Consider the following 17,679-nt stretch of genomic DNA (forward strand, 5'->3'; position numbering starts at 1 on the left):
TCCTTAGAAGCTACCTTGATTAATATGTCTTTTGTTACTAATTGTAGCAGTAATTACATTTAATAAAAGCCTCCTGAAGTTTTAATTCATACAGGCAAATAAGAAAAATATAAATAGAAGACATGGTGAGCAACATTTCCAGCCCATCCACACATCAACATGTTTTGCCAATATGTATTGGATTCCTTAATAAGTGTTAGACTAAGACATTTCATAATGCTTAAAGTGCTCCACAACCAAGGTCTTAAGTGGGGATGAGATTCTGGAAACACCACTCTCAAGTTATTCTTTCTTTGTTAATTTAGTCTTACCAGTTCAAGGAGGGGAAGCTGTGGCTTGGGTCTGTGATCATTCACATACAGATTGACAAGAACTTCAGCCACAGCTCCAATTGCACGTGAGACCTTTCCTACAGTCATCTAACCAGGAATGGGGAGAAGATGAAGAATAGAAGGAGGAGATATAATTATCCTTAAAAAGAATTTAATGAGAAAAGGACAAGAATGGCTTGAAAACATGCAAATATTTAAAAAGAAAGGCTAGGAGAAAGAACAGAATAAAGTCTAACAGAAAAAGTCTCGTATGGTCCAGCTGGCAGCCACAGAAGGCTTCCATGCAGCCCACACGCTTCTCACTGCAAATGATAGAGAAATAGCTGCCTGGAGCAAATGCTGCTCCACAGCACAAAGCCTCCTGCCATGTCCATGAAAGGTTGAGCTGGGAGCTACAGCCTGGCTATTAGGGGGGATCCTCAACCATTCTGACTGATTAAAATTCCCATATTCTTCACTTTGATGTTATATTTCAGAATGGAGATGGGGAGTAACACATTCCATTAATGGACCACAAACCATGGCATTTCAGGAATCATTCTACAGAAATGGACAAGAAGTCACACACAGAAATATTTTGTTGATGCTCACAGAGCAACCACTACATGTCATTTTAGAGAAAATGTTTATAAGGACATATTACTGGTGGAAGATCACTACTTTTTGTCCTTACAGAATCAGGTATGTGGTCAGTCAAGAGGAGTCCTTTCAAATGCCCTTCAATCACAAAACCAAAATATCAGCACAGGATGAGAATTCACCAGGGCTGCCCACTGACCACCACAAGCAGAAATCCGCAGAGAAAAGGAGGGATGAGGAGTGCAAGTGCAGTGCTGCCCTTCAAGGCTTTTATGACAACAGCACAACCACTGAGCAACCCCCTATATATTCTCTAATCCTCACTCTGCTTATGGACAAGGACTTCAATAACATCATTACTTACTTAATCATGAAAGTTTAATAAACTCCATTTGCAGGAGATTAGGTCTGACCCCAAATCTACACACATTGCTTTAGAGAAGCTGACAGCTTAGCTTAGGTCAACAGCACACAGATCTCCGCCTGCCTGATGCTCCTCACGTACCCTAGAAACTCAGCACACACATAATAGGTTTAATATTTTGCTCACACACTTACTAACCTTGAGGCTACTGCTGTACATGAAGTCCCAAACCTGCGTGCAACTTTGTAGTTCTGGTGCTACCCTCAGTATGTACCAGGCTACTGCTCACAATTCAGGTAGGTTTATACCAGTAGCTTTAAATATTTTGCTGGAAAGGAATCTCAAAGAGTTCCCTTACATGAGGAGTCTCAAGAAACAACCAAGAAAACACTTAAAAATGCCTGTTAGCGATTCACTGAGACTACCAACATGTCAATGACAATGTTGCCAAAGCCAGCAGGTTGATCAAGGTGGTTATTAATGTGGGAAGAGAGAGCTGCCTTCTGTATTTCCTTGTGCTACTGTTTAGAACACCATAGCTAACCAACAAGTAAGCCTCAGCAGTATTTCCATAAAACAAAGGAAATACGTTCTCTGCCTCCAAAAACATACAATGATCCCCCTTTGTTGTTTATATCCGTAATGATTTTCCATGTCTTTTTTTTGCCTCCAGGGTGATCTATTTATTTTTAGTACTACCTGCTACATATATTTTACCTCTGAGATAAACAACATTTGAGTAATAAGTTACTGTGTATAGGGAACACCCAAGCCCTGCTTACTACTAGTAATTAGAGTCACATCACTGAATGGAGGTAGTTGGGCCAAACTCTGCAGGCAACAAAGCCTGCAAAGATTGCAACATCTTTATTTTTCTTACACTTGTATTGTGTGGATTCACACATGCAAAGCTCAGATGAAGAGTTCTGTGAAGGTGAACCCAACTTTAAACAGAAAAGAGTTTTCAGAGTTAAAGCAGAATTTTTGTGAACTATTTTACTCTGTTCTTTAGCTTTATATCTGAACTATTTTTACTGTAACTTTCCTCTTACAAATACTGAAAATTAACAATGAACAAAGTGAAGTTCAATTCAAATGTGGAATATAACCTATACAACAGACCTACTGGCAGCATCTTCCATCCAAGTTATTTCTCGAGCAGCATTAGCAGAAATTTGGATTTTAGAGGAAAGATCTGTTAATAAAGTACCTGTCTAGAAGGAACAGCAGGGGAAGCTGAACCAACAGATGATGCAGAAGAGGCACCAGCTGAATCATGAGGCTGAGGGCAAGTGGGAGTTGGGGGCTGAGAATGGGATAAGCCTTTAGTAGGTAGCTTATTCTGTGTAGAGCAGAAACAGGAGAGTTATCAAAGAGACACTGACATTAGCACAGGTTAAGAGAATAATTTCACAGTCATGCATCAGAAAAACAGGAAGATAGTAACTATGATTCTGCTGTTTTCTTTGTTTCTGCACAGAGAGTAGCCACAGAAATAATCACAGCAAAACCTTCACAGCAAATGATGTTATTATATTTGGTTTTCTTCTAAAAATATTTACAGTGGGCAGGAAGGTAAGTTAATGATGGGAAAAAGCACAACAAAACATAAAAAATGCCAGATTGTGCTGACTGAGAGCTACTGCTTACCAATTCATTAGAAAATCTGAGCTAGCCACAAGACATGGTTTATTCTAGCATTTCTTCGATGCCAAAGTACTCCGACTAGCTTTCTGATTTAGATTTTGTTTTACCTCAATTAAATGATGCAAAATTATATTTTTAAAAAAGGCTTTTACCAATTTTAATGGAATTCAGATTACATTTCATATCTACCCAGGATGAAAGGAAAGTTAAAAACAAGACCACTACAATTTTTTCTACCCCCCTCCCCATGAATTCTTGTATGTCTTCTAACTCTGTACTTTTTCAGGTGTAAAACCTAATATTCACCTTTGGAAACTCCATGTATCCAAACATTGAGGCAAGATGTGCTGCTTTCTCTTTAATGTTCTTTTTATGGAATTCCCTATTTGCTATGGTCTGAGCTCTTCTCTGCAATAAGTGCCAGGTAAGGAAAGATAAGAAAAGAAAGAAAAAGGGAGAGTTCTGTTAATGTCACATATATAACCAGACAGCAAGTGTGTAGAAAGACTTTTAATTGCCTTAATATAGCCTAAAGTTGACAAAGGAAAAAAAAAACAGCATATCTTAGGAAAACAGAGTATACATATAAATATTTGCAGTTAAGAGACAGAAAGAAAGAAATTGCTTGTCACCTGTTTCATTTTTTCCTCCAGGTGCTGAAGACGCTCAAGCACTCCAGAAAGTACAAATGCAGCAGAACAGGCAGAGGCGAGATTTTCAGAGGTTTCTGATAGACTGGTCTGGGTATCTGTTTTTTGTACAGTCTTTGCTCTCCTGGCCATATGATCAGAACCATTTAAAGATAGCCTGGGTTCCCTGACCTCGTGTTCACTCCTAGCTACCACCTGAAACTGGGAAACACTTGAAGTGAAAAAAAAAATAAATCTGCTTTCTGCACCACCATGCATTGTATGCAACTTCTAAGGAAGCTTCTGAAAGCACAGCACAGTCATGCACAGCTAGAAAAACAATGTTCTCCCAGCTCTCTTTGCACACTATCACTTGCACTTCTGATGCTTGTGTCCATGCACTGAAATAAATCAGTCCTACACAACTTGTGCAGGTCTTGACATTGCTCTCCAGGTTTGTCTCATTTTGTATGGACAAATGCTGATGGCATTGGTGTAGAAGAATATGACAATATATCTCCTTCTAGAGTTTTTAGAAATGATTTTTTGGTGGCTTTTTTTTTTTTTAGCATCTCATCTGTCTCAAACTATACTGACAATCATATTGTAATAATACCAACAGCAGTTCTTGGCAATGTTCTAGATCTATTCTAACCCAGGTCAAGCTATAATGTATTGCAGCTTTGAAGCATTTTTGAGGAGCTCAGAATAGGTCTTAGAATTTGAATCTTCTTATAAAATAGATTTTGAAGTAAACAAAAGATTTCAACAAGTTCATCTTTATCAAAGTCAGTTCGAAAACTGACCTTCAGTTGGTCTTTTAATGAGTTTTCTACTTCATCCCAGCTGTCCATTTCAATATAATACACAAATTTTGAAAATTTTTTCAGAATTAAAATTAAAAAGCATAATGCCAATCAACTTGCAGTGTGGTCCTAATATTCCAGAATAGCATTCCTGCAACAATTCTTAGACCGCTTATGAATTCACATTCTTATGAGGCAGATCTGCAGTTTTCTGCATGCAATGCAGATCACATTGCCCTGCAGGCTGCTTTATAAATGCTACTACAGGATATTTACTTCCATTTAAAACTCTAATGTAAAGTGAATATCATTATTATTGGATATGAGATTGCCTTTATTGTTAAAACTAAGAGAAAAATTTAGATAATGTATCAAAAAAAAAAAATCGCCCCATGTATATGATGCTGCAAAAGAGCTTTCAGCAGAAACTCTTATCTCAAGTTCTACTTGAAGGAACAAAATAAGACCTGGGCATCAATACCAGTTTTTCAGTGTTCAAGCTTTTATCTTAGACATTTCTGCCAGGTGTCTCTGAGTGGAAACTTACTCTGTCTTACCATTAAAACAGCCCAAAGCATCAAGTACATGCACAGACAAATTTTCAGGTACTGCTGTAGATTTTTTGCATGTTAAATATAGCTGTGTAATGATATTTATACAATTTGGAGTCCAGATGTGATAACACAGAAATCAACACCTATGTTTGCAGGTTTTTTCCCACAAAATATTCTTTCAAATAGTTTTCTCATCTGGTCAAGCAGGTGTAAAATATCCTTAAACTTTATGGGGTTTCCACAGTTGTCAGATAAATGTATCTGTTGAGTCTGCAGATTACATACAGATAGAATTCTATAGTTACACAGCTGTAAAGAGAAATAAATGGTGGGCTTGCCACATGTTACCCATATGAATTCCTACCTGCCTTTTTGGTTGAGGTGGAAGAAGACTTGAATCCTTAGGCTTAGCAAAGCGAGGATTAGCAGGAGGGCCAGAAGAGAGCAGGGATGGTCTATCTATTAGCTCCTTGTAAAGCATTTTTTAAATTATAAAGACAGAGCAGAAAAAGAACAAGGAAGACAGTAAATAGGATTCAAAGAAATTTGGAGACAGAAAGAAATAAAAGTTACTTTTAAAAACGTTACTATGGTGCTTAATACATTTTGAGATTATTGTCACCCACACATTTTACTAACTCCTTCTGCCATCAAAGATATATATAAAATTCAGCACATTCAGTACTCTTGAAGACAGGTTATGATCTAAAGGAAACACATTGAGGCCTTCTTCAGCACGGACGAAGAAACCTCCACACAAGTACCATGTGCTGAAGGCTCTGAGTACTGACAAGTAGCTGGGTGGAGTGCAAACAACAGCAGTTCATCGACTAAGAGAGTCGTTTGAAACCTATAAAGCATACACTTTTGGAGGACTTAAAAATATAAATAAGAAAATGGCTACAAGCACAAAGAATTAAGAACACCACCACCCCTGACAGAACCTCATCACATTGCACATTCTTCCTTTAGATCTTCCAGGTGACAGATTCAATCTGCTCTGAGTCACACCAGCTCACTGGCTAAGATGAGATTTTGATCTTATCATCCCTACCTTGACAGCACAGAATTATTTTTAACACACTGCTAGTCACAAATAAAGATTCCACTGGATACCTAGTGCCATTTATTCACAGAATATAAGAAAAAAAAAAAGTCAGCTTAGACTTCCACATAAAGCAACAATCCTACAGACTGACTTACTGGCTTTTCTAGCCACTGCAATTCCACTACACTATACTAATATGTACTTATGCACAATAGTAACATAATTTGATTAATCTATGTTAGTCATTTTTCTTCACTAAGTATTAAAATACTTCTAATTTGCATAAGAAATTAAAAAAAATAAATAAAAAAATTACCCACTTCAAGCACAGAACAGATCCATTTTTTCTTTCAGAAATCTACATCACATTCACTAGGATGTACTACAGTTCAATTTCGGAGATTACTTTTGTGTTTTATCTATGACCTACCTGCCTCCGAAAACTTGTATTTGGGGAATTCTCTTCAAACTTTGCCAAGAGTTGAGTTGCCATTGATTTAACTTTATTCTGGTTCATTCCTTCTCTACCATCACTCTGTTCTTTCCCAGAATTTGTCCCTTGGCTTGAAAAGCCTGAAGCCTGCAAGGAAACAAAAAACTGTATTTTTCTTGAGTTTAAGTATGACATTCATGAAGAGAAAGGTAAAAGCATCCCTACCACCTAAGGATGAAAGGAAATACAGTCTACAATATACTAAAAATTGTAGTTAAAAAATATTTTCTTTGGTCCTAGAGCAGAGTAAAAAGGGAACTTGAATTGGTGCTGGTGATGATAAAGCTGAATTGCAAAGGTTATTTATCAGAGAGTAGCTAGACACCATGCTGCAAGCTCTTCAACAAAAATGTTTTAAAAATTCATTTGGGAAAAGGAAAAAACCCCAACAGTTACTTGTTTCAGAACAAAATCCCATGTAATTTAAGTAACGCTCTCCTCCTTATAAAGTGATTTAATAAAATTAGCTTCTCTTTAGTGCACACCACAGTAAATTCAAGGTTTTAAGGAGAGAGGCTTTTTGATTCCACCATGCAGAAGAGGCCAAGCCCTGGCCCCACGACTCCCACTGCTTCCTCAGCTCTGGTCCTCATCAATGAGCTGGATATGTGTGAACACCACTGAACACCAACCTCCTCAAAGAGACCAAAGAGACCTTTTCGACGTCTTTTGTTAGTCTCCTTTTCTTCTGTTTTCCCTTCCACCTGAAATGATAAAGTCAAAACAAGTTACAAGGATTATTGCAGCAGTTACCAGGTTTACCCAAGCAGTTGCTCCTAGGATATTAACTTTCCTAACTGGGAAAGTGTGGTGTGGCTTCTGTTACACAGGGCATGCAGAGGTGAGCAGTGCCAGTTTGCAAGGGTCCTTGTTAACTTCCACCAGCTCAGCAGTACCATTCCTCATTTGAGAAGCCTGCCAGTCCTTGTGATGGTTATCACATCTGTAAAATTTACCCTGTAAGCCCCTATGAGCTCCCACTGAACTCTGATGGGCGAAAATACACTCACACACTTTGCTGAACACAGGTCCTACAACACTGATGCTTACCTTTTCCTCTTTTTAAATTTGTAATTCACTAAGCACTGGCACATCCTTGAAGGAAAAGCCATCACAGCATCAGTTATTCCTTGCATGTTAATCTACACTGCACTGGTTTCCATATAAATAACAAAATCAAAAATTCTTTCACTGTTCCCTCCACATCTCTTAACCTAGATATTTGCATGTAGATCATGTATTTGTAGTGCATCTGTATCTCCTTTTCTGGAGTACTTACTGTCTGCCTTAAAGCTCTGTCTGCCTTGTAAGGTTCATCTCCCCAACTGTGACTTTACATTACAGTACTAAAACAACGAAACTACTTACTTTGTGCTCAAGCTACACATATATTCCATTGTTTTACTGAACTAAAGATCACACATTAAATAATACTTCATGCTAAGTCAGCATGAACTAGCAAAATAGTCAATGCTTAAAAATTTGCATCAGTTCTTATTAAATTCAATCTTGACGATTTGGTGCCATGGAAAAGTTATTTTTGCCTGATGAATGTTATGTCAGGTTACATTTTATGAGCAATAAACTAAATTCCACTTATTTGCATTTGCCCACACTGTAACTTAGTCAACATAAAAAAAAAAAAAAAAAAAAAAAAAAAAAAAAAAAAAAAAGAATAAAGAGAAAGATCAAAGAATAAAGGCTTCCTTTTTATGTTTCCACTTTTTACAATAAATTATGCAGTGAATAAAAGTAATCCCAAACAACTTCTGGACAAACACCAAAAGAATTGAATGAGAATATTTTTATTACTTTGTATGCTTTGGTACATAGTCTTTCAAGCACTAGCTCTTAATAAGCTAGCTTTACACTACCTATAATCATTAGTCTACCAGGAAGAGTGAATAACATAACAGCACAATCTATTCTGCATAATCATCTGTACCACATAAAAGCAAAATTTGCCTAAGTGAATGGAGCAAACAAGAAGCTGCCTTTCAAAAATCTTACATAAAACACTACCATTAACACATTTACAAAGAAGTGAAAGACAAAGCAATTTCATTGCTTAGCAAGCCTCCAAGAAAAAGGACTGTGTCCTTTAATGTGTAAACACCTCCATTCATTTATTAGTCTGGAGCACAGGAAATCTCAGTTCCTCTCCAGCCAGGCTGACACAGTAGGAGAATGGAAAACATTATCCAGCCATGCATGTGCTGCCAGAACAGCGAGGGCCACACCAGCTCCAGGGCCTCACTTCCCAGTCTCTCACAACCAGGGCCCAGATAAGGATCCCTCTCCCAGCCAAACAAAAGGACAAACTAGATGGTATGGGAAAGTTTAGTGACACAGCTGGTTTTTGACTTTGTGATTTACAAGTGCTCTCCACTGTCATACCTGGATAATGCTCAGCACCCCTTTTTGCAGGGGAAAGAACCATAAAATGGAAGCCACAGCCAAACTCTTAAACAGTTGCTTTCCAAGGAGCTTCATTTCCCAGCTGGTTTCAGATGGTTATGGCATTCACAAGTCTCTGTCCCAACCCAACCAATGCTAAGTTCCATGCCCCATTCATGAAATGACTGCAAAACCTCACAAAAAATGTCCTGACAGTCCCACTTTCCAAGGTGATTTGGAAAACATCACTTCTACTCTCCTTTCAAACAAGTTTGAAACCAGAGGGCCCCTGGTTTCACCTCATGCTTTCATGTAGGGCCAAGAAATATGCCTCTTGTTATTGCAGAAGGCTTATTTCATGACAGGAGGTTAGTCAGAGGGCTGTACAGCTTAGTAATGGAAAGCTCTCCCTGCTACTAAAAGCCTATTTACTTCTGCAAATAACTCATGGAAAAACAACATCATTGTGGTCATAAAAAAGGTGGTTTTTTTTTTTTTTCAAAGAAGTCACCCACAAGACAATGCTTAGTTTGCCTATTTGGTTTCTCACTGCTTGGTTAAGGGGGAAACATGTCACTTGGTTTCGTGTATATGTGGGTGGCAGAGAAAAGTTACTTCCTAACAAGGATATATGAGGTTACTGGGCAATTGACTGTCCACAGGTTTTGAAAATCTTGTTTTGGATGGAAAATATTCAAGCTCTAAGTTAGTCTAGGGAATACCTGGACATTCTGGAGCAACTCTTCTAGTGAAAAAATGAAAGGAAAATAATCACATTTCTACTGAAACGGAGAAAATATCAACAAATTTAATAAGCAAGATATTAAAATACTGAGGAATGTAGTGCATACACATACACTTCAACTTTTATTAAGGACAGAATTCCAAAAGAAGCAGGAAATCTGCACTTTTGCAGGAGAACCTTAATGGTCTCTACATCAGTGTAAATGAAGGAGAAGAGTTAAGCACTAAGAAGGTGTGTTTAAAATAGAAAAGGAAAAAACAAAACAAAACAAAGGAAAACAGACAAAAGAAAACAACAAAAACTTGAGACTCATCATACCTGACACACAGGTTTTTTTGCTAGCCTAGGAAACTCAAAATTTGGAACAGTTTTGCACTAAATTGTGCTTCAGAAAATACTGAAGTTAAATTCACTTTTGTGGAACAGTACATGCTGCTGTCTGACTTGTGTTAGTTAATCTGCAGCAGTTGGACTTGAAACACTGCTGCCTCTGAGCCAAGCTGTGCAGACACTTGCCACTTAAATGGAAGTTAAAAAGAAGGTAGGCTTGGCTGTGAAAGCAAAGCCCTTCCTCAAGGTCTCCTTTCAAAAGTGGACCAAATTAATGAATAGGTAGATGGTGAAACAGTTTATTACTGAATGATTCAATTAGACTAACTTTTAAATTAAATCATATATAATTTTTGAAGTTCTAATCCATTCAGAAACACATAGACAATACTCCTACTGCACACTGCCCTATCTCTCCCAGCATTAACTCCCATCTCTATACCCCTTTTCAAGGCCCTAGAGTCTTTCATCACAACACACCTGGGTGTGGATGAGTTTCATACAGGCACAGAAAGAGGGCATGTCATAAAATTTTCATTAATAAATGATCAAGAGAGAAGACTGTATCAGTATGACTAGGAGATCATTATCTCAGAGTCTAGCCAGTCAACCTGCCCACTGTCTGTCACCTGTTGCAGGCTTTATACATCTGTTTCAAAGCTTCCCTGCAGAAACCTGGAAGCATCCACAAACTGTTCAAATTGCTGCTTTTGTCAAAAAACAGCACTCCCTCCCAGTCAGCAAGCATTCTAACTTACCAATAATTATTTGAAGTGATATATAGTGTTATGGCTGGATATTTAACTCTGGGAATAGAGAACTACGGTACTATTTTTTTTAAAGATAGAAATAGCCCAGAAAAATTCCAGATTTTCCTATCTTAAGAATAACAAACCCAAAGCCCCCCGCAAATAAAAACCCCTTACCATTTAGCATTGCACAAAACCTTCTAAAAATCCCTTCTGAAAAATGCCCAAAAATAAAACATAAAAGAAAAGACACACATAATAGACCTCGAACCTTAAATATTTCAAGCTGAAAATGACAATTTACGAACAATTTACAAACACACTTTGTAAAACATCCTCCTCTTTCTCTCATTTTTACCTACAACTGAAGAAGGCTGGCATGGACAATGGATACCAGTTGTCCCCAAGTACACTTACCTTGGGTACTCGTTTTCTTGGTAAAGTTAAATTGATGTAATTATTAAAGATGAAGTTAGATGATTTTTCTGAATAAAGATCATTACTTTCTCCATTTTGCTTGTCACCAGCATCTGTTAAAAAAAAAAAAAAATGAGGAAATTTATTCAGATTTCCTTTTTAATGTACTTTTTTTACTATGTCTTTTTAAAATACTTTGACTAATCCAGAATTTTCCAGCTGAGTGCTGATAGCCATTATATAAGAAACCCAGGCTAACAAAAGTAAATATATACAATACAAGATGACTTTTTAGAAAAAAAAGAGAAATGGAGCCCAGGAATGGACTCAGTCTTCCTTACCAGAAAAATCACTCTAATGACCTGATACACAAACGTCACGATTTCAAACTGCTCCTGTTCTCTGAAACTACCACAGACCCAGAAAACTCTCGTCTTCAATCAAGTTTTTCCCTCTTTCCTTTTTTAAGCACAAGGTAACTATGGCAGACAGAAGCAGGAATGCTCACATGCCAGAATGGCCTAGCTAGGAAAGGACTTCAGGCCAAGAGCACTACTCAGAAGCAGCCTGGATGAACTGCTTTTGCCCCCCAAACTCTGAAGAATTAGAAGCAGCCTGGGTTCAGCTTACCTACTGCCTGCAGAGGTGTGCCCCTGAACAGTTCATAAAACTTGGAGAGGTACATGACCATGCTGAGCTTGTCAGGCTCCCCAGCCGACCCCACCTCCTTCCCTGTGGTCACAGGGGGGATCCCAAACTCCTTCTCAGCAATATCAAATGCCAGTTGGTTGTTTTTGACAACATCCTCTTCGTTCAGAGCATCGAAGTCACTGCAGAAACAACACAAAGGTATCAGTGGTTTTCTCTCTGTTCCCTTGCTCATTGGAGAGGTGCAGAACAGCATGGGCATTTCCTGTGTCAAGGTTACAGAGTCTAGACAATGGCAAAGTTAAGAGTTTCATAGAAATCCCAGACTTACCAGAAATATAATGTAAGAGCTATTTCACAGAACTGGATTTTGATGCAGCCCCAAGAAAAAGGATCCCCTTATTTATTAAGGAATGCAATTCCTCCTCAGAAGTGCTAATAACCCTTTTTTCCTCTCCAAATACAGCTGTGCTGCTACAGATTTCACGTGCTAGCAATTGACTTCCAAATTTTGTTTAGTTCTATAAACTAACAAAGCCATAAGGAGTAAGTTTAGGCCAGCATTTTATGCAATAAAAATGTTTTGTGTGCACACACACACATGCACAGACCCTACATTTCTTTTTACAGTGTTACAGTTTGAATGAGGTCCTCCTGTCCATGTCATACCCAGACTTAGTGGTGGCCTACAGTATATCACACATTAGAACTGTGTTATCCATTCTCTAATCCATTTTCTATGGGATCTATTCTAAGACTCTGATCCACTGAACAGCTTCCAAAATTCATGATTAAAATAAACATGTGAATAAACTACAAAGTTCCAGGCAGGGTAGTGCTTTGTCCTCATAACAAACATGAGTTTTTGAACCCCCCAAAGTATTTCTCTCACCTGCTCACTCTGCCTATTTCTGGAGCCAGGGGGCTGCAGCCAGCCCTACCCTCCAGTCCTGACCACAGCCCACAGGCAGATGCCTCACTTGCCTCCCTGGTTTTCATCTGACAAGTCCTTCATCAGTCTCATTTACTGCAAAAAGCCAACAAGATCTGAACGCAATGTTAAGCAGCAGGAGGTCTGTTAACTCAGAAAGCTCTGTCAGCTTTCTAGCAGCAGTGCTTAAGAGACAAAGAAACATGCTTTTCACTGACAGCAACGATAACTTTGCTTTCTAGACCCTCTCCCCTCCTTACATAACAAAACCATCCATAATTCTCATCATTATAAATTATACCAAGCAAAAGAAGATCTAATTCTTAAAATGTCAGCTCATCCTCTAGTAAATCTGTACAAACAAGCACCTTATTTTTTGCAACTTTCCATACTTCATAAAAGAGTTCAACCGTTTCTTCCATTTATCCACAAAAAAGGGAGACCAACAATAATTCAATTTGTGACACATCTGTGTAGGAAGGCAAAAGAATGCACCTGCTGCATGGAAACTGGTGAGAAGACAGAAGGGTCACCACATTGCAGACTGCATCAAGCGGGCCCAGAAACCCAGTGCCAGGGATTGGCCCATTGCCATTTTCTGACACTTGACCCTCTTGTCAGGTTCCTTAACCAAGGAACCTTACAAAGTACACATAAGAAGTTGGGTCTTGCAGGGTTAGGAACCCAGAAACAGGGTCAAAAGGAGAACTCTGGCTTACAGTCGGTCCCTATATCAGTTAATTTTCAAGGGCCAGCTTTTGTTGTGCAGCCCATGTGCAAGAGTTTTTCTGGACAGAATGTTGTGCAAAACCACCATCTCCTGTGGCACCTCCATGGCCCAGTGTTTCCCTACATGACTGCTACAGAAACCAGTACAACACGATGAGGATGGCCCACTTATGGCTCATTCAGGCATTTTTGTAACTCGTGACAGTGCCATTATGTCTGTGGTTTTAAACATACACTAAAAACCTGTCTCCAGGGACCTAGGAGTGCAATTCACCCATTCTTCAAGCCCTGCAATTTTTGTCTTAAATAGACATGTGACGCCTACAAACATGATTCTAAGTCATGAGGTTCAAAGGCTTCCTAGCCATTTGAAAGCATATATATTTCATGTTAAATAGCATGCTAGGGTGCAGAAAACACACAGCAAAACCAACCCCACCCTCCATACCCCAAACCTGGCAATAATGTGCCCTTCCTTGTGAAAAACAGCAATGGAAGTGAACTCTAGAGTATCAGCGCTATTCTGCTTGGTCTTACAATAAACTGGTAAATGCTTAATATGTTGTACACCCAACAAGATCTACAGGTGTCACTTACATGAGGTCAGGTCTGAAGCGATGGATAATTGCACACAAGGCAAGGCCACTTTTCCAGGAGGTAGTCAGGTCTGTGACATTAACACTGCGGTAACCTTCTGTCTGTTTCTGACACCAGGTCAAAAGCTTGTTAGGTCGAATATCTGACTCTGCAATTAGTGGTGAGAAAACATTTCAATAAGCTTTTGTATGCTTACAAGGCTCCAAATATTAAGCCACAATAAACATGAGATGTCACATACCCTGTCTTGAGAGATTCACTGATCTTCTAATGGAGCTTACTCTTTCAAGAGGACACTGTTGTAACTCATTGGTAACATATAACTGTCTCACCTACAAGTAAAAGCAATTGGCAACATATTATTAGAATTGCTTGGGGTGAAAAAAGGAGGGGTTTTTTCCTAGGTTAACTTTACCAACAGCTGGATCTAAATTAAGAAGTCTTCTGAAGGTTTTGTTTATGCCAGACTTGTGGCCCTATTTCTCCTGGACAAAAAACTCACTGTGATTTCACAAGCAAGCTTTTTAAGTACTGACCTGGTGAGGTCGGACACAGCTTGAGTTCAAGTTCGGGTATCTTGTTCCTGGGTCAATGGTATACTGCTCAAAGTTCTTGTTAATATTTTCAGGGGTAGTCTGAGGCAAGAGTCGATAAATGCTTTCTCTTATAGAGAAAAAAAGATACAGGAGATATTGATTAAAATAAGTAAAGGTTTCTTTGTTTTGTTTTTTTACAGCTACCTGCATCTTATTTTCTTATTTTGATTCTGCCAGAACAAGTGTTATGCCCCAAATGCATAATATATCAATCTCATTTCTTATCACCATTCAGTGGGAGAAGGATGCCAGACAGAAAAAGGACAACAAAAATACAGTCTCAGAACTTATGCCCATATTTTCCCAAGGCAGGAAGCAATCAAGAAAACAGTGGGGAAAAAAAAAAAAAAAAAAAAAAAAAAAAAAGGTTACATCATTCAGTCATCTGGTTTTGCTTCAATCTCCACCCAAGGAGCAACTTCTTTACCACATAACAGCTCTAAATCCCATCATTCTGCAATTCCTATAACCACCACAGCTTTTTTTATTATGCTGTTCAATTTTCCATTTGGGACTATGCCATGTTTGAGTCATCCCACAGGCTTCTATCTTAAAACTTTGCAAAGCACTGTACTTAGGAATGCATTAATACAACCATGATTATTTCTTTTATTTACCTGCCCCTAAAACAGCCTGGGCAGCTGTAGCTGAGCAGGACACTTGCCATCATGACCAAAGTCGGCAACTTCAACCATCAGACTGCAGCAACACCAGGATTGCTGGTGTAATTAACAGATTTCATGCTTTGGTCAAACCAACATTACATAGAGACACAGAGAAGCTTATGATGCAGCATTATAGCAATTCTCTTTTTCCATGCATTCATCAGTCTAAATAAAGGGCATATCAAGGCTACTAGACTAAAATGCAGAGTTAAAATCACAGATACAAGCTATGAAAGCTGTCAAAGTATTAATTCAGACTTGTTGCAGGACCAATCTTTTTTTTCTTTCTCAGTTAAAAATACAGGTGCTGAGACTGTTGGAGGACTCATGTTTTGACACAGGTATCTTTACTTCTTTAAGAATTATACTTAATTCTAGTAATTAGTGATTTATCTCAGTGATTTAACCCTATGTAATTCACATTGCTGGATCTCTGCAGAAGCTAAGAAAGCAACAGCCTGATGCTACTGTAAATTGTTAGCTGCCATTGCAGCAAAAAAAAGTATATGTCTCCTGTTGGCATTCTGTCTTCCACTGCCTTGTGCCAACACTGCAACTCTTTAAAAGGCTAAAAAAGATGGAGAAGACAAAAGCAGCACTCACCGCTCAGCAAGGATTTCTAATGGGGGCTTTCCTTGAGCCCAGCTCCGCACCATCCATGCAGTATCAAAAGCAGCCAGGAACCCCCTTGCACAGCCAGTACCCATTGGCCAGAAGGGCTGTAAGAAACATTTGCAATGTAAATCCTTGTATTTCTTAACATCTTATTACAAAAGTAACTTGCAATGTGAATTTGGAGTCTGGAATTTCATGCTGTCCATTCATACCCATTCATTAGAAAAACCCAGCATGAGCTAAAATACAACATAGCCAACTCTTGTCTGTCCTCCAAGTCTTAGGTAATGAAAAAGACTGTTTGCCCTTTTTCTTTTTTTAACTTCGACACTTAAAAATAAGCTTCTTAACCTCAAAAGGTAAAGGCTGAAGGGAAAAAACAATTACTCAATGCTCAAGAATTAAGTCAGGGAAAAAAAGGGAAAAAAGATATTTTTCTTCTCATCTCCAAATTGTGCTTTGACTGATCTTTTCAAACACTTCAGGCCAACAGCATGTGTTTAAAAAAATATACTAGTTGTGGTATGCTTTTCTCTTCATAAAGGGAACATAGTAAGGTAAAGAGACTGCAATAAAAATTTGAACCAAGTTCTTCTTTGTGATGGAAGTCAGAAAACTTATGCCAGGCACCCAAGCTGAGGACACACAGCTAGCTCACTATTTTCAGACAGAAATTCAGCTTGCATAAAACAAAGCAGAATCTTAGCCAGAAACTGCCTGCCAAGCAGTACTTCAGGACATAACCTATGGCATGAAAAAAGAAAAAGGTAATAAAAAACTCTCTTCCAAAGAAGGTACCATTGTTTCAGGACATGTAAGAAAATACAGTTTGTTTCAGAGAGTACAATGGACAGCTGAATTTAGAGAAAAACAAAGAAAAAAACACAATTACTGGGAAGCCATTCCAAGATATACCTCGAGCAAACTATCTCCCACAAGTGCTACCAGAAGCTGGTGTCTGTGCCTCTCTCTCACGAGTGCAGCATTTTCAGATGCATACATGGAAGTAAAATCAAACATTGCTACATCTGGTTGCCCGTAGTGATTAATTGCAAAATCCAAGGAAGGCAGCTGGTAATTTGTTGCAAAGTCAGCAGCTTCTCTGGCATAGGACAGCAAATTGCTCTGGTTCACGTTTTCCCCACAGAGGAGCAACTCAGTATCAATATAGTCCTGCAAGGAGAGAAGCAGGTAGGATTAGATATCCTCTAAATATCCTCTCAAGAGGATATCTAAATATCCTCTCAAGACTGGACCTGCAGTTTCATAGCATGAGGGCAACCACACATCTTACAGCAGAAAGAACCAAGTGATATTTGTCATCTCCTCCAAAAACCTAGTAAGCAAACATAGATTACTGTACCACCCCAAACAGGAGCTCTTCATGTCAACACTGAATAAACAGCTTTATTTACAATAGAATACTACAGTACCTCCCAGTTCCTTAGCTATGTTTACTTTCATAACTGTACTTGGCTTCATCACTGCAACCTTTTTTGCATGGGGTTTGTTTTGGTTTTTTTTTCCAGTGTGGTGAAGGACCCTGCCTTTACAGGTCATCCTACTTAAAGCCAGTGATTATTAATAAGGCAGTTTCTATTTACAGCTTAATCATGGCTGAGAGCCCTAATCACAGGGATGATACCTCAGAATGGCTATTAGCCCAGTTGTTTTAGACAGAGTGGGCTTTTTTTTTCCCCACTCAGACCTGAGTAGGTCAAGGAAACAGCTTTGACAGGGCCATGGCTACTGCTCCTGTTCTCCGAACTCCCAACAGATCTGCTGGGACTGCACCTATCCACAGACAC

General features: G+C 38.7%; 1 protein-coding gene across 17 annotated transcripts in view; it reads right to left on the reverse strand.

Annotated features, from left to right (window-relative positions):
- Window positions 1-17,679, reverse strand: part of MICAL2 (microtubule associated monooxygenase, calponin and LIM domain containing 2) — a 106,947-nt gene that overhangs the window by 43,843 nt on the left and 45,425 nt on the right. For 8 of the 17 annotated variants that reach the window (XR_011729522.1, XM_071762271.1, XM_071762272.1 and 5 more), the window contains 14 exons: window positions 16,787-17,044; window positions 15,860-15,975; window positions 14,532-14,658; window positions 14,237-14,327; window positions 13,996-14,143; window positions 11,721-11,920; window positions 11,091-11,203; window positions 7,085-7,156; window positions 6,390-6,539; window positions 5,276-5,380; window positions 3,555-3,773; window positions 3,229-3,330; window positions 2,486-2,617; window positions 312-419 (listed from right to left, as the gene is read on the reverse strand). Coding sequence is in view for 16 of the 17 variants with exons in the window: in XM_071762271.1 (XP_071618372.1) it covers window positions 312-419; window positions 2,486-2,617; window positions 3,229-3,330; window positions 3,555-3,773; window positions 5,276-5,380; window positions 6,390-6,539; window positions 7,085-7,156; window positions 11,091-11,203; window positions 11,721-11,920; window positions 13,996-14,143; window positions 14,237-14,327; window positions 14,532-14,658; window positions 15,860-15,975; window positions 16,787-17,044 (1,941 nt within the window). In the remaining variant the exon portion in view is untranslated. Of the gene's footprint in view, window positions 1-311; window positions 420-2,485; window positions 2,618-3,228; window positions 3,331-3,554; window positions 3,784-5,275; window positions 5,381-6,389; window positions 6,540-7,084; window positions 7,157-11,090; window positions 11,204-11,720; window positions 11,921-13,995; window positions 14,144-14,236; window positions 14,328-14,531; window positions 14,659-15,859; window positions 15,976-16,786; window positions 17,045-17,679 lie in introns of those variants that run through there. The other 9 variants (XM_071762279.1, XM_071762284.1, XM_071762285.1 and 6 more) reach the window with 7 other exon arrangements.

The sequence above is a fragment of the Heliangelus exortis genome, chromosome 18 (assembly GCF_036169615.1).
Source record: "Heliangelus exortis chromosome 18, bHelExo1.hap1, whole genome shotgun sequence".
Classification (NCBI taxonomy): Eukaryota; Metazoa; Chordata; class Aves; order Apodiformes; family Trochilidae; genus Heliangelus; species Heliangelus exortis.